The 14,583-nt window shown below is 41.0% G+C and overlaps 1 protein-coding gene across 1 annotated transcript; it reads left to right on the forward strand.

The window, feature by feature from the left end:
* Nucleotides 1–10,538: 10,538 nt before the first annotated feature.
* On the forward strand, nucleotides 10,539–14,583 carry ethe1 (ETHE1 persulfide dioxygenase). Its single transcript, XM_029452571.1, has 7 exons — nucleotides 10,539–11,143; nucleotides 12,019–12,163; nucleotides 12,862–13,010; nucleotides 13,115–13,244; nucleotides 13,422–13,511; nucleotides 13,901–14,017; nucleotides 14,163–14,583. The coding sequence occupies exons 1-7, from the start codon at nucleotides 10,934–10,936 to the stop codon at nucleotides 14,207–14,209; spliced, it is 888 nt and encodes a 295-aa protein (XP_029308431.1). The 5' UTR covers nucleotides 10,539–10,933; the 3' UTR covers nucleotides 14,210–14,583.

Below are 14,583 nucleotides of genomic sequence, written 5' to 3' on the forward strand. Positions count from 1 at the left end.
ATCGATGGAGGTTAAAACAGCTTCAGTAATATAACGCAAAGTTCTGACCAGAGTACTTATTTTGTGGCCTTATTTTGCGGCCTTATTTTGCCATTCCTCATGAATTACATGCTTATATCTTTTGGGACATTCAGTATAATTCTGCACTTGTATTTAATTCCAAAAAAAAAAAAAATTCACAAAACTCTTTTTTGAGTAATGCAACCTTATAAAATGTACCTGCCACGTGTAAAATGTCACGTTGAAGAATGTCAACACTCTTAACTTAAAGTTACTCGCAGAAGCTAGCTCATGATGATCACTTTTGTTTCTGTTGCAGGACTCAGCTGAGGTTTCAGTGTTTCCTTCCATGTCCGTGTCCCTCCCCTCAGCTCAACCATGTCTGAAATCCAGCAGATCCTATCCAGCCCAACACATTTATGCTGCTAATCAGACCCCACAAGCTATACACTATCACGCTAAAGAACATGAACCCTAACGTTAAACAGGCTTTGCATGTCATGACAGCCACTAGCGACTTTACAAGTATGGACTTGGAGGTCCAAACAGGCAGCACTTCTGATGCTCAGCAGCCAGTTGTTGCGTCAATCTATGCCTCCCTTGAGCTCTGGTCATCCACATCTTTTCAAAGTCCAACCAGTCGTGAGGTTTTGAGAGTGTCGTCTCTGGTCCCTTCTACAGTCCTCACGCTCGTGCCTCACTATAAACCCCCAGTTAATGGAAACTTGCACCCAGAGCCTCCATCTTTTTATGAGGTAACATCAGAGCCTCGGCTTCAAGAAACTTCATCTTCTCCCTTTGGTTCCCCAGAGGCCCAAGATCAAAAAAGCCTGCCTTCACCACTCCCTTGTAGTGATAATTCCCAGGAAGTTGGGCAGAGGAAAGTGTCAGATGGAGGCCCGCTGGAGGAGGGATCAATAGGTCTCATGTTACCCAAAGATCTCCCTGATGAAGAGCAAGGTATGCAAATAATTAAGGGTGTTGGTTCAATGTGGAGTTTTCATGATCTCTGCTTTGAACCAACACAATCCCAAACCACGCGATTAAAACACAAAGCACGTATGAGTGACACATTTAAAATCCATTGGCGTAAATCTGCTGCTATAAAAGCCTCCACTCATTCCTAGAAAGCTTTCCATAAATTGTTGGAACCTGGCTTTCTTTCTCCCACTCAGAACACAATTTGTACAAATGGTAAAAATGTATGTGGATATCTTTCCACTATTAGTTTAATTTCTTAATTCTTAAAGGAACTTATTGACATTTTGTCACACTTATTTCTGTTATGAGGTTGAACACAACATTACATTAAACACACTCTCAGGTTCTCCTGTACGTTTCCACTGCATGGCAAGGCTCTGCTCAATTTGACACATTACATTACAGGTCATTTAGGCGACTTACAGTGAACTAACAACAGGGACAGTCTCCCTGGAGCAACTCAGGGTTAAGTGCCTTGCTCAGGGGCACAATGGTGGCAGCCCTGGTATTGAACTCACAACCTTACCACTAGGCCACCACCCCTCGACTGACATGATTGACTTTTGGTACTTTTTGTACCCCCTCAGTGTACGTGGCATTCTCACGATATAGCATGTTTTCTTGTAATGCAATAAATAAAAAGTTTATATGTAATAACCACAAGGTAAAACCTACGCTATATCGTTATATATATATATCGTTATCGAGATATAAAAGTACCTATATCATGATAGAGCCTTACTTAAACGTAACGTGTCAGGCGTAGTTTTGTGAGCGTCCGAGTAGAGAGAACAGTATTGATTAATAAAGAAATTGCAGGTTTGTGCAGGATGTCCCGTGTGACGGTTCTCTCTGACCAATCAGTGGTCTGCAGTGTTTGAACTCCACCTTCTAGCATCGGCTCAGGTAATAACAAAAGTACCAGGTACCATCCACAACTTTTGCTAACGCAAAACAAAAAAAAGAGCGAGTCGAGTGAAGCCGTGACGTACCATGCAGTGGAAATGCAGCATTTAAAGTTTTATCCTTTATAGTCACAATAATAAACAGCAAAGATATGGCCCACAGATTTCACTGCTTACTATATAATACACTGATTATCTGCCTTGCCAGTTCTTCAAAGACATTTCTGCTCCATGTCCTGTCCAGATCCTATCGATACAGTTTCTCCTATACAAGCGCTATAAATCATTGCTACTGCCCCCGTAGGAGTGTTCACACTGTGCACTGTTCTCCCCCTTTAGGAAATGATTTCTTCATGTGAGCTATTTTACAGGGCGTCCTGAGAAGGCAGCCTTGACCCATTGCTTCCACAAAATAACAACACCATCCAATTCCCCTTACTTTCATAGTGGTTTCATATCAGCTCTTAGACAAGATAGATACAATAACATTTCTCAGAGTTCACCAGAAACAGTGCTGCGGAAGCTGTTTATAGCCTTAGTAATAACATCATATTGTGGGAGAGGGCTGGCGTGCAATCTATTTTATTGCTATTCAACCTCAAAACGTCCTTTGATATCATTGGTCACAGTATAAACGACTCATTTCTCGAAACCACCCTCGATTGGATTACATCACATCTAACAAAAAGAAACACGATTGATTTTCTGCTGGTGAAAATGTTTTATCATTTCCCAGAGGTCCATTCTCTGACCTATGATATTGATTAACCCTCTCAAGTGCATCATGTCACTTTAATTGTGCTTTTTACCTATACCTTGTCAGCCATGTGGACAGTTCGATCGATGTAATGATAATGATTGACACATACCACGCGGCATGTTAAGCAGTTCTTAGCGTCTTTCTTCTTCTTCAAACTCTGCCCTAATCCGGTCTGTTTATCGCTTCAAGATTTAAAAAGATAACAAAATGAAAGGCTTTCATCTCATTGTCTCTCATATGTCTTCAGGCACGAAGTGGAGGATAAACGCAGCTTATTAGCTTATCCTCTATTTCCATAGATAGTTTGGTGTATATTGTTATAGGCTGTATTCATATTATACAATATGTCACATAATGGATGGAGCATCAAACTGATATAAGCTATGCAAAGAAAGGATGTATAGAAGCATAAATGACCTCCCAGATGCTGCCGAGAGGCTTTTATGAATAACTAGTGGGAGTTTCTACGTTACATCAGCGCTCATCCGCCTCAGGTGGCTGTCAGTCAAGTGTAAAATTGATTAAAACATTCTTTACCTACAAGGCATCGCATGCAGCTCATACTCTACCTCTTATGGATGCGCTCTGTCCTCAATTCACCCAGGTCCTCTGAACGGAGACTTTTGATGATACCTAGCTTGCCTCTAAACGCCAGACTGATCAGCTCAGTCTGTTGTTTTGAAAATTTACTTCACAAAACACCTTTTCTGTCAGGCGTTCACTTCATCTGTGATTAGTGTTATTTATACATTTTTGCGCTGTGTATTTATATATTTGATGCAGTTTTATAGTGTAGGTGTGCTTGTATGTGTAAATTATGTTTAATCTCTATTATCATGAACCTTTCCAAATTATAAAATCATTTAAAGTGGTACTTAGTCTTCAGCTCCCCTCGGCTTTATGAAGCTTTAAAGTGAGTGTCAACTCATTGTTAAACTGTCCGATCCATAAATTTACTTATATTTCCCTCAGGAGTTGATAGAGGCCAAAAAGAATACATCAATGCTGCAACACAATAGTGCTGAATCAAAAGCCCGATCTTGATTCAAGGCCTATATGGTTTCAATATGTATTTATTTGTCTATTTATAGATTCAGAGCCTGAAGCCTGTTCGTCTCGAGAGCTGCTACTGATTGTGAGCTTCCCTATCCTCGTCCTCAAACTGGTCATCACCTCTGCTCTCTTAGGTAACCTACTGTTCCTCTCATTTCAAAATTAAATGATGAGGAAATCCAAATTATTGGGTTTTACACATTCAATATGCCAGTTAATATGTCCTCGCGCTCAAGTGGTCTCTTGAATTTTGAATGAATTAAAGGTTGAATAATTTGCGCAGTTCTTATATTATCTTCTATTTATAGAGTCGGTGGTAATTTAAAAAAATGTGGAAAGGGAATGTGTGTATTGGGACTTTCAATAATTTGAATTCTGTGACAATTCTGTGATTTAAATCTTTAATATTCGGGTTAATTTTGCTTTTTCACTTTTTTTTTCTTCTCTCTTGAAATCAGTTAAGTTCCTGGTATTCCCCTCTGAGTTAGGGGAATCGCCTCCTCTCTGTGGTGTGAAGGGAAACTGCAGTGTCCCAACTAAACTGCCTTTTCTGTCTAAGAATCCAGTAAACCAGACAGAGAACATCACTGCAGGTAAAAAATACATATATATATATTATACACTGGTTAAGTGCTGTGGGGATTGTATTATTAAATCCATTTTGGACATTGGATTATTACACATCCTTCATCTGTCTGGCAGTTATGGCCAAAAGTTTTAATCGTCTAATCATGGAAGGGGCATTACTGGAACGTTGCCACAATCATTCACTATAGTATATTAAACGACTAATATACTTTTACTGAATTCAACTATCTTTGTAGACCGTGTATCTTTTGTCTTTGGCTCTTTTTCACTTTGCATACATCCCTCCTCTTTCCATCTTCTCACACCCAGATTGCCCAGTTCTCTTCAGCGATGGCCGGCGTATTGTTGGGGGGACGCTGGCGGCCAAGGAGAAGTGGGTCTGGCAGGTCAGCATGCAATGGAGAGGGAGACACGTCTGTGGAGGTGCCATCATCTCCCCTCGCTGGGTCATCACTGCAGCTCACTGCTTTGTTGAGTAAGAGGTTGGACAAGGGGAATGAAAGAATGAAAGATGTGGAAGCTCAAAGTTAGAGGGAACCAGGTAGTGCTACATCCTGTCTGCGTGTCTACAGTCCTCAGTAGGGAGGGCTGAACTCAAGAACAAATTAGTCAGATCCAAGAACATGTTCAGATCTTATTAAGTCAAGAGATTGAGGGTAATTAAATTCCCCCACCAACGCATTTTGCACAAAGGATAGAGTTTCTTGAACATCACAGTTCTGTATGAGGCTCTCTATAAGCCTTGAACATCTAATTCTTAACTTTGGGAAATCAGTGCACTGACATTTTAAGCATTTTAGTTGACTTTAGTTATTTATATTGGCCGACTGCAATTGTCATCTAACAATCAGCAGTATAAATAACAAGACCACACATCTTCAGAGGAAAAGCAGATCCAGCAGAGTTGAACAGTCTCTCGCAGTATAAAGACCGGCATTGATCGTTGCACACTGGGGCCACTTAACTTGAGCTCAGACTATGAACCTCTGTGTCTCACTGCTGTTTCTGCAGGAACAACATGCTTGTAGTGGCTGACTGGCTGGTGTTGGTGGACACAGTCAGCATAGCAGACAGCTCTCTGGGAAAGCGTTACAGAGCACTGCAGGTCCTCTACCACCCTCGTTTTAACAGATACAACAATGACTATGACGTGGGCCTGCTGCGCACCGTCACTGACATGGACATGAACGGTAAGATGAGGGGACATCTGTCGGCAGGGCTGGGCAGAAACTTTCATAAACTTCTTAAATACTGGAGGCTAATTGCCCTTTACTTGTATAGAATCACATTCTAAAATAGGCTTCACTGGCAAGAAATGTTTTTAAATTAAAATGATGTCTTGAATTTGTGTTTTGTAGTTAAAAGCTACTGAAAAAGGGCTATTAATGACTCTGGAGGGATCTTACTGCTAGACTGTGAGAAGTATATTTGCTTTTTAATAGGTTTCTCTGCTTAACTGTATTTGTTAACTGCTGTTCTTGGGCAAATATCCTGATTAAGGTGAGATCTGTCAAAAACAAAAAACAGAAAACATTTCTTCGGCGCGGCAGCCTCATTGGACGAAGACTCAGGAAGACAAAGGAGTCTTCGTGGGAGGATAAGTGAGAACTAAAGCCAACATTAACTGGGCTAAGTTTCTCGTTCTGCTTGCTCTTCCCTCTCCTTATTCAAATACGTGAATACTTTCCATTCCTGTTCATGTGTCTTCACAGGCGTCGCACATGCTCACAACATCACCGTGACCTCTCGACTTTTATCTATCTATCTTCTCCACCCTTCTCCATCCCCCACCTCCTTCCTCCCTTCTACCAATCCACTTTGTCAACTACTTTGTAAAAAAACATAGATGACATAGGTGCTTCATTTCCCTACTTCCCAACTGACATCACATGTTTATCAGCCACAACACTTCCCCCCACTCTAACTTCTTTCTCCCCCCTCTCTCCGAATGAAGTTCTTACCGTCATTACCTCTTCCCGCACCACCACCTAGCCCCTCTCACCTTCTCCAGTCTGTTGCTCCTGACCTTCTCCCTTTTCTCATCTATCTCATTAACACTTCCTTAACAACTGCTTCCTCTCCAAACACTCTTAAAGAAGCAAGAGTGACACCTCTCCTAAAGAAACCCTCACTCGACCCCTCTGAAGTGAACAACTACAGACCTGTCTCTCTTCTTTCTTTTCTTTCCAAAACACTTGAGCGTGCAGTCTTTAATCAACTCTCGTCTTACCTTCACCAGAACAACCTTCTCGATCCGCACCAATCTGCTTTCAAGGCCGGCCACTCAACTGAGACGGCTCTCCTCGCTGTCACTGAGGAACTTCCCACTACTAGAGCAGCCTCCCTCTCCTCTGTTGTCATCCTTCTGGACCTTTCTGCTGCGTTTGACACAGTGAACCACCAGATCCTCCTCTACACCCTCCAAGAACTGGGAGTCTCAGGCTCTGGTCTCTCCCTGCTCAACTCCTCAAAGACCACACTTACAGGGTAACTTGGAGAGGATCTGTGTCAGAACCCTGTCAGTTCACCACTGAGGTTCCTCAGGGGTCCGTCCTTACTCCCTTCCTCTTTTATCTGTACAGCAATCCACTTGGCTCTGTCATTCGCTCTCATGGCCTCAACTGATTCTGTCTTAACCCTGGTCCGAAACCCAGATGGCCGCACACATCTCTGCTTGTCAGGCTGATATCTCTCAGTGGACGTCTGCACTCCACTTGAAGCTCAACCTCGACAAGACTGAACTGCTTTTCCTTCCAGGAAAGGGCTCTCCCATTCAAGACCTTATTATCAACATCGGCACCTCGATTGTTTCCCCGACTCGGACTGCAAGGAATCTGGGTGTGACACTGAACGACCAGCTGTCCTTCAGTGCCAACATCGCTGCAACAGCTCCCTCCTGCAGATGCACACTTCTTTATAACTATCACTATTATAACCGTCCTATGATAACCTTTATGTCTTTATAACTCTGCTTATAAATGCAAGATTATGTTACAATCTGATTACTGTGTGCTGTTTGTAGGTGGGGTGCGACCGGTCTGTTTACCCAGTCCGAGCGAGTCCTTTCCTCCTGGAGCGGCCTGTTGGATCACAGGCTGGGGATATATTCATGAAGGAGGTGTGTTACACTGACACAAACCCTTTGATTGTGCTATTTGTTTTGTATTTTTTCACTGTAATGATTTACTCTTGAGTGTCAAAGAAAGCTCTCATCTGATATCCAAAGGTCGTCATGGCTGACCCAAAGCCTTTGGGCCCTCCCAAAAATGGCACCTGTAACAATTTCAGCTAGAACTCATTCAATAATTTCCCCCAAAGAATTGAAACAATACCTTTACAAACATTAGGAGCAACAGTCAACTAACAATTGAATCAGTTAAGTGAAAAAAACCCACTGTATAATTTTAAGAGATGTATTTTAAGGTGGCAATTTTAGCCTAAACGTATCATTCTGAAGTTAATGTTATTTGCACAATGTAATGGCTATAGGATAATGACACCATCAGCGATAAGATTGGTTCTCTGTAAGCCTCCATTTCACTTTGCAAATGCTTCTACCACCGGGTATGATCTCTCGATTTACGGCACAAAGCCGTGGAAACAAAATGCATTGAGTCCTGTGCAGTGTTGCAAACTATGTTTCCAATAAATGTAGCTAGCGCTAGCTCCAAAAATCGCTACAAGTCGCCAGATGACGTAATTCATTCACTTACATATCGGCAACATCCCCGCCCAATCATTCCCCTAAGGTTTTGTGCTTATGTCTATGTATGTGACTGTGATTACTCTGAGCTGCATTGGGAATAAATTATAATATAATATATTTGAATATATTTCTTGCTTTTTTCCAAATGGACTGTATAAGTCTCTCAAATGGACGCTAGTTGTAGGCTGTGAGGAAAGCGGAAAGCGATCTGGTTGTCTTTGTGACATGCAGCGCCGACAACAATAAATGGAAACACTAGGGGCGGGGGGGAAGTTGTCTATTGCCACTATAAGTACAATTTCCTTCTTGCACAGCAGAAGATCTGATAAAAAGATAAATAAAAAGAAACTTCAAATAATGACAGAAAATGATTCAGCAGACTTCATCCTTGTAATTTGCCCTTGCAGCAACAAGGCCTGAAGCAGCTGCTTTGTTTATGAGGGTGCTGCGAGGCCTATTGTGTGTTTAAGTGATTTTACTCAAACTAAAAGGTATTTTCTTTACCTCCCTTTGATTCATACACTCACATCCCAGCCTAGTCTTAACATTCTCCTTTTCTCTTCTTCCTGCTCACATCAGGCTTTGTGTCAGATGAGCTAAGGCAAGCTCAGGTCAAAGTAATATCTCAACCAGTCTGCTCCCACCCAAGCGTCTACGGCATTTACCTTACTCCTCGAATGATTTGTGCTGGCACCATGGACGGAGGTGTGGACTCCTGTCAGGTATACACCCAGTGCTATAAAATCTCCTTACTGAACAAACCTACCTGATACAGGTTTAGGAAGAAAATCTTTTAACTTTACAACAGATGGCCCAAAGCCAAACTTGCATCAGTTCAGTCATCGTTAAGTGTGCAAACATTGTTTAAAAGTGTTTGATGTTTGATTTGGTCCTGTTTTAAGGGGGACAGTGGTGGACCCCTGGTGTGTGAGACAGCCAGTGGGGACTGGAGGCTGGCTGGGGTTGTGAGCTGGGGAGAGGGCTGTGGACGACGCAATAAACCGGGCGTCTACAGCAGAGTAACCCATCTGATCGACTGGGTTAAAATATATATAGAGGTGGTGTATAAAGTACTGTCTCTCACTGTATGAATGTGTCATGATCACAGTCAGTCCAGCTTTGTTTAGTGGTTTTACAGTTTAGTTATAGCTGTGTCAAATACATTGGACTGTTTATTTGCTGCTCTCAATTGTTTTTATGGAAATTATGTCAGACTGGGCAATGATGAGCTGTGCCCAAAATCTATTGTTATTATTATTAACTTATTATTTTGAATCATGAACTCCGCAATTTGACTATATATCATGTGTGTGTGCTCTCATAAAGCAGGAAATAGGGCGACAACTGCATCCCCTCATGGGGCTACATATTAATAAACAGAAGGGACAGTAAATACATTTATTGGCTCAGTAAGACATATATTGATAGAGGATAATGTGTATGTCTTGCTGGATTAAGGTACACAATACATTTATATTAAATACATATTTTTCATGGAAATATATAGAAATATATTTTAGGTTGATGCTGCGTTTTCACTTTTCTATTTTTTTCCACAGGACAAACCAGAAGAATTGGAGATCATGACAGCCACGACCAACACCTCACAAGAACCTGACTCTTATAACTGAGGCAATTGACAATAAAAAAAAAGCAAATCAGCTGTATCGGTTAATTTTGTTAATGAAATAATAAATGAGCTTAGAAAGTATCCCACTCAGTACACATCTCTGACACAATTCTTCAAAACAATTAACACATTTAAGGGATCCTTACCTACAATGTTTGGCTATGTCATGAGTTTATAACAAAACAAGCAAACAAACAAAGCAGTCGTGTCATGCAAGTAAAAGCAATATAAGAATCTAAGACATAGACCTAATATAGTGCAAGTTAAAATAGAGTAAAGGGCTAAAATATATATATACATTAAAAAAAAGTATAATAAAGTAATACACATTTGTGGTAGACAGTGTTTCAAATGGATGAACTGAATGTTAAGAGGAATGTAGTAAAGGTATAGGCATACTGAGAAGTAATACATATATATAAACAGAGGTGTAAACAGAGTGAGAGTAGCATATGGTTACTATGCTACTGTGGTTTTCCTTTTCCTTTTCTCTTTCCCTTTCTTCCCTCGTCCTAACACCTCCCCCCACTTCCCCTACTATTGTAAAGCGACTTTGAGGTCTTGAAAAGCCGCTTTATAAATTACATTTATTATTATTATTGCTAGTTTCAGTTATCAACTCACAAACATCAATATTGGTATTGGTCACAAAATCACAGTATCAGTTGGGCAGTATACTACATAGCCATGTTGATGAGGAAAAACCTTTCCACAAACTTGTTTTTCTTTGTTATGCTTTACAGTTGATTTTTGGATTTTTAAGAATAATTAGTACAAATGTTTAACTAAAGTATGTTTGCGCTCCATACCATGTGACCAGGGTCCTGAGACACATAAATAAACCAGCTTTATTTTGAGTGCCATGAGACTTCCTGATAAAGGTAGATGTCAACAGTCACGTACGCCACTTCTGCGGTCGACGCTGGTGTGGGTGGGTGTGTGCGTGCCTTTATGAGCGCGCATGGGGGGGGGGGGGATGCTCGTGCACTACAACAGACAGAAATGACCAAAGACTAAAGGCTGACCCTCTTAAGCGTGGAGGAGGTAGTTGTCCTGCTGGACTGTAGAGGAATAACCCACATTACTCAATAACATACAAATTGGTATATGGCACCAGTTACAGCTGCTGTAAAAGTTAGTGACAATGCAGCACCACTGGGTTCATCCAAGGTGACAGTCAGGCTTTCAAACGACTCTGAACTGAGAGTTTTCTTGGAAGAAATTTGACATTAATTCCCATAAGCTCGAGGATAAGACTGCTACAGCCTCCTACTTGAGATAGTTATCTGGTTGTGCATCTGGAAATAATCATGTGCTCGGTAATAAGCAGAGTGAAACCAGTTCAACGGGCTCTGGCTCTCTCGCTTCGCCTCACAGCAAACACCGAGGGCTTGAGTTACGCAGCGGCCGAGAGCAGGCGCTTCTGTCCCGGCGTAAGTTCTGGCGTTGAGCCGCTACGAGCTACCAGCAGATCATACTGCTCCAGGATGGCGCTGACAGACGGACTGCTCTTCAGACAAGTACGTTCATATGAACACACGTTGTTTTGCTTCAATTAAGGTTGTTTTTTTTAATCAAGAAAAACGTTTTAATGCAATGTTTGTAAATACTTAGCTAAAGGAAGGGAGCTAGGCGGAGTTAGCTAGCCGTTAGCTTAATTATCTTACTGTTAAGTTACATTCAAAGAAGTCATTTGTTTAAATTGAGCCAAACTAAGTTCTCGGATTCATCTCTGTGGATCTTGCTAGTAGTTTAGCTCAATTTGCGCAATATTTTTGCAATAACGTTGCAAACCCGATGGACTGCACTGTAATATAATGTAACGTAATGGCTGTAACATGATAACAGTGGACGTGCAGTGCGTCCTGTCCAGCCTGGTGTAGCGTTACAGCAGAGGACATGCAGGGTTGAGTTGTTTATTATTGACCTTGGATGCAGCAGTTGACTAAACAATCTCAACTCAAGTTCCTCTTACTGGCTTTTTATGCAGTCTACACTTTTTTTTTACAGGAATGTGAAACGTTCAAAAGCTCCAGATAGTGATAGAGGAAGTATTTACCACACTGTGAACATACAAGTAAAAGTCCTGCATTCATAACCTAACTTTAGTAAATGCATGGACGTATTATCAGTAACATGTACTAAGTATGTGTCAGCGTTTTAATATCATGTATGAACTTTTATATACTGTTGGGTAGTTTAATAATGCATCATATTCTATTCCCTCTGAGATGTAGTGGAGTAAAAGTGTAAAATAGCTCAAGTAAAGTGCAAGTATTTTGTATTTGTACTTAAATACAGTACTTGAGTAAATGTACTTTAAATTCCACCACTGGCTCCTTCTGTAATTTATTGCTGAGTCACTCCTGCGCCCTCACTTGTTTCATTTGTTCAGCTGTTCGAGTCGGAGAGCAGCACTTACACATACCTGCTGGCAGACACAGAGACCAAGGAGGCGGTCCTCATCGATCCTGTGCTGGAGACTATTGACAGGGACCTGATGCTCATACATGAACTGGGGCTCAATCTAAAAGTGGCAGGTATCTTAACTTCCTGAAGCTGGGCTAAGATATGGTGTTATTAAACAGATTTAGTCATCTTTGTCATTGTGCAATACAAACCTGTCTTTTATTTTTTATGTATGTACTACACATCATCCTATGAGCTATATTGTGGAGGTGGACTCAAGGTTGATAAATGGACTGCGTTTCTATAAGGCTTTTCCAATCTTTGCGATCACTCAAAATGCTTTACAACACACATCAGCATTCACCCTACAAGGCGCCTTGGTCATAGTGATAAATGTTGACCGCAGGGCATCAAACCACCTCCAACAGGTGGCCGACGACTCTACCTCCTGAGCCACAGCCGGATCATTTGTCCCAGTTAGCTGTAGGTAAAATCTTTCAGATTAAGCCAGACTCATTGTACACTTTAGACTCTGTGTTACTCATGTCAAAAGACTCCTAAGGCTGGGCAATATGTCTTGATTCAGTATCACAATATTAATAATATTTTCTATTATTGCTCTATGTTACACAATATGGAAAATGTTTGCAAAATTACATATAAAACCATAAGGGTACTCGGAGAACGCCGACCTCTGCCAAGGCTAAATGCCCTATCGCTATGTTAAGTAAAGAAAAAAATAATGTATACCACAAACTTGTATACTTGGTATTATTGATCTTATTTTGCCAAACCCTATGGTTAACCATATTATTTTCTTTTCTCATAGTAAACACCCACTGCCATGCGGATCACATCACAAGCACTGGGCTGATGAAGAAAAGATTGGTTGGGCTGAAGAGTGCAATCTCCAAATTCAGTGGCGCCTCTGCAGACATCCTCCTGTCAGAGGGAGACAAGATCCCCTTTGGGAAACATGTAAGAAGAACATTATAATACTATACTCTGTTGCTTTGTAAAGTCCTGGACCTTTCTATTTGAAATTGCTTCATAAAATAAACTCCCCCCCCCCCCCCCTGTAGTACCTCACAGTGAGAGACACACCAGGACACACTGACGGCTGTATGGCGCTGGTGTCAGCGGATCAGAGCATGGCTTTCACTGGGGACGCCCTGCTCATCCGAGGCTGTGGCAGGACAGACTTCCAGCAGGGTAGACGTGCACTTTATCCTAATAATCTCATCAAATGCAATTGTTTTTCCTAACGCACTGTCTGAAAGATAAACTCATTATTTTTGTAATGCTGCTAGATGAACACAAGAGGGCAGTATTGTATCTGTTTTCTTTCAACATTGGTCTCATCTTTGCAAAATGTTGTCTCTAATTCAGGCAGCGCTAAGAAGCTCTATGACTCCGTCCATCAGAAGATCTTCACTCTGCCTGACCAATGCCTCATCTACCCAGCACATGACTACTTAGGTTGGCTGAAGAACCACACATCTGAATGTTTAGACCCTATCTCATGGAGTCACTGTTGTAAAAACTGGTGATGCAAATACACACATTTGTAAGCACCAGCGTAGTGTTAGAAAGATGTTGCCAGTATATTCCAACCCATAGCAACCAATACTGATGTGATGCACATGTTGTTACAAGAGTACACATTCAAGTGCAAACAGGTCAAGCTTTTAAGACATGACTCTCACAACAATAAGACTTTGTAAAAATACTCAGTTACAAGTAAAAGCCCTGCATCTTACTTAAAGAGATAGTTTGGATGTTTTGGAGTGAGATTGTAAGAGGTACTATAGTCAGTACCTTCAGTAGATACCGGTCAGCACACCCCTGTATCTGTCTTTGTGTATCAGGTCAGACGGTGTCTACAGTCGGCGAGGAGCGCAAGTTTAACCCGCGCTTGACCAAGAGCTTGGAAGAGTTTGTGAGCATCATGAACAACCTGAATCTCCCCAAGCCGAAGAAAATAAGGTATAAAAAAATAAACAAAATATTCAACTTCCATCCGTGCTTTTAACACCTCAGTGCGCAGACTCGCACTCGCATTGAAACATCTTATTTGTCACCATACATACTTCTATTTCTGAAAACAGTTTTGTTTTTATTCCTTTGCAGATATTTCAGTGCCTGCTAATCTGGTGTGTGGAGTACACGGAGTCTGAATGTCCTGCAGAAGGGAGGATTTTAATCAAATCAACTACATCATAGAACCACAATCGGCTTTATTGACCGAGTATGTGTACACATACAAGGCATTTGACTGCAGTTTTTCCACATGGCAAATTGATAAACATTAAAATGTTTAAATCTGAGCAGGATTAACCAATAACTATTTAACATAAAGTGCTTTATTGCGTGTATTTATATAAATCTAAAGATGTATATTTGAATAGTTATCGCCATTTAGTGTGCAGCTACTGACATCGTTGTGATAATGCTTAAAATAAAAATGCATCAGTTCTATTTTGCTAAATATCTGTACATGAGGAAAAATCACTATTATTATTTTTGTATTTTGATTAAATTTGTAATGTGA

Source organism: Cottoperca gobio, chromosome 16 (genome assembly GCF_900634415.1).
Source record: "Cottoperca gobio chromosome 16, fCotGob3.1, whole genome shotgun sequence".
NCBI lineage: Eukaryota > Metazoa > Chordata > Actinopteri > Perciformes > Bovichtidae > Cottoperca > Cottoperca gobio.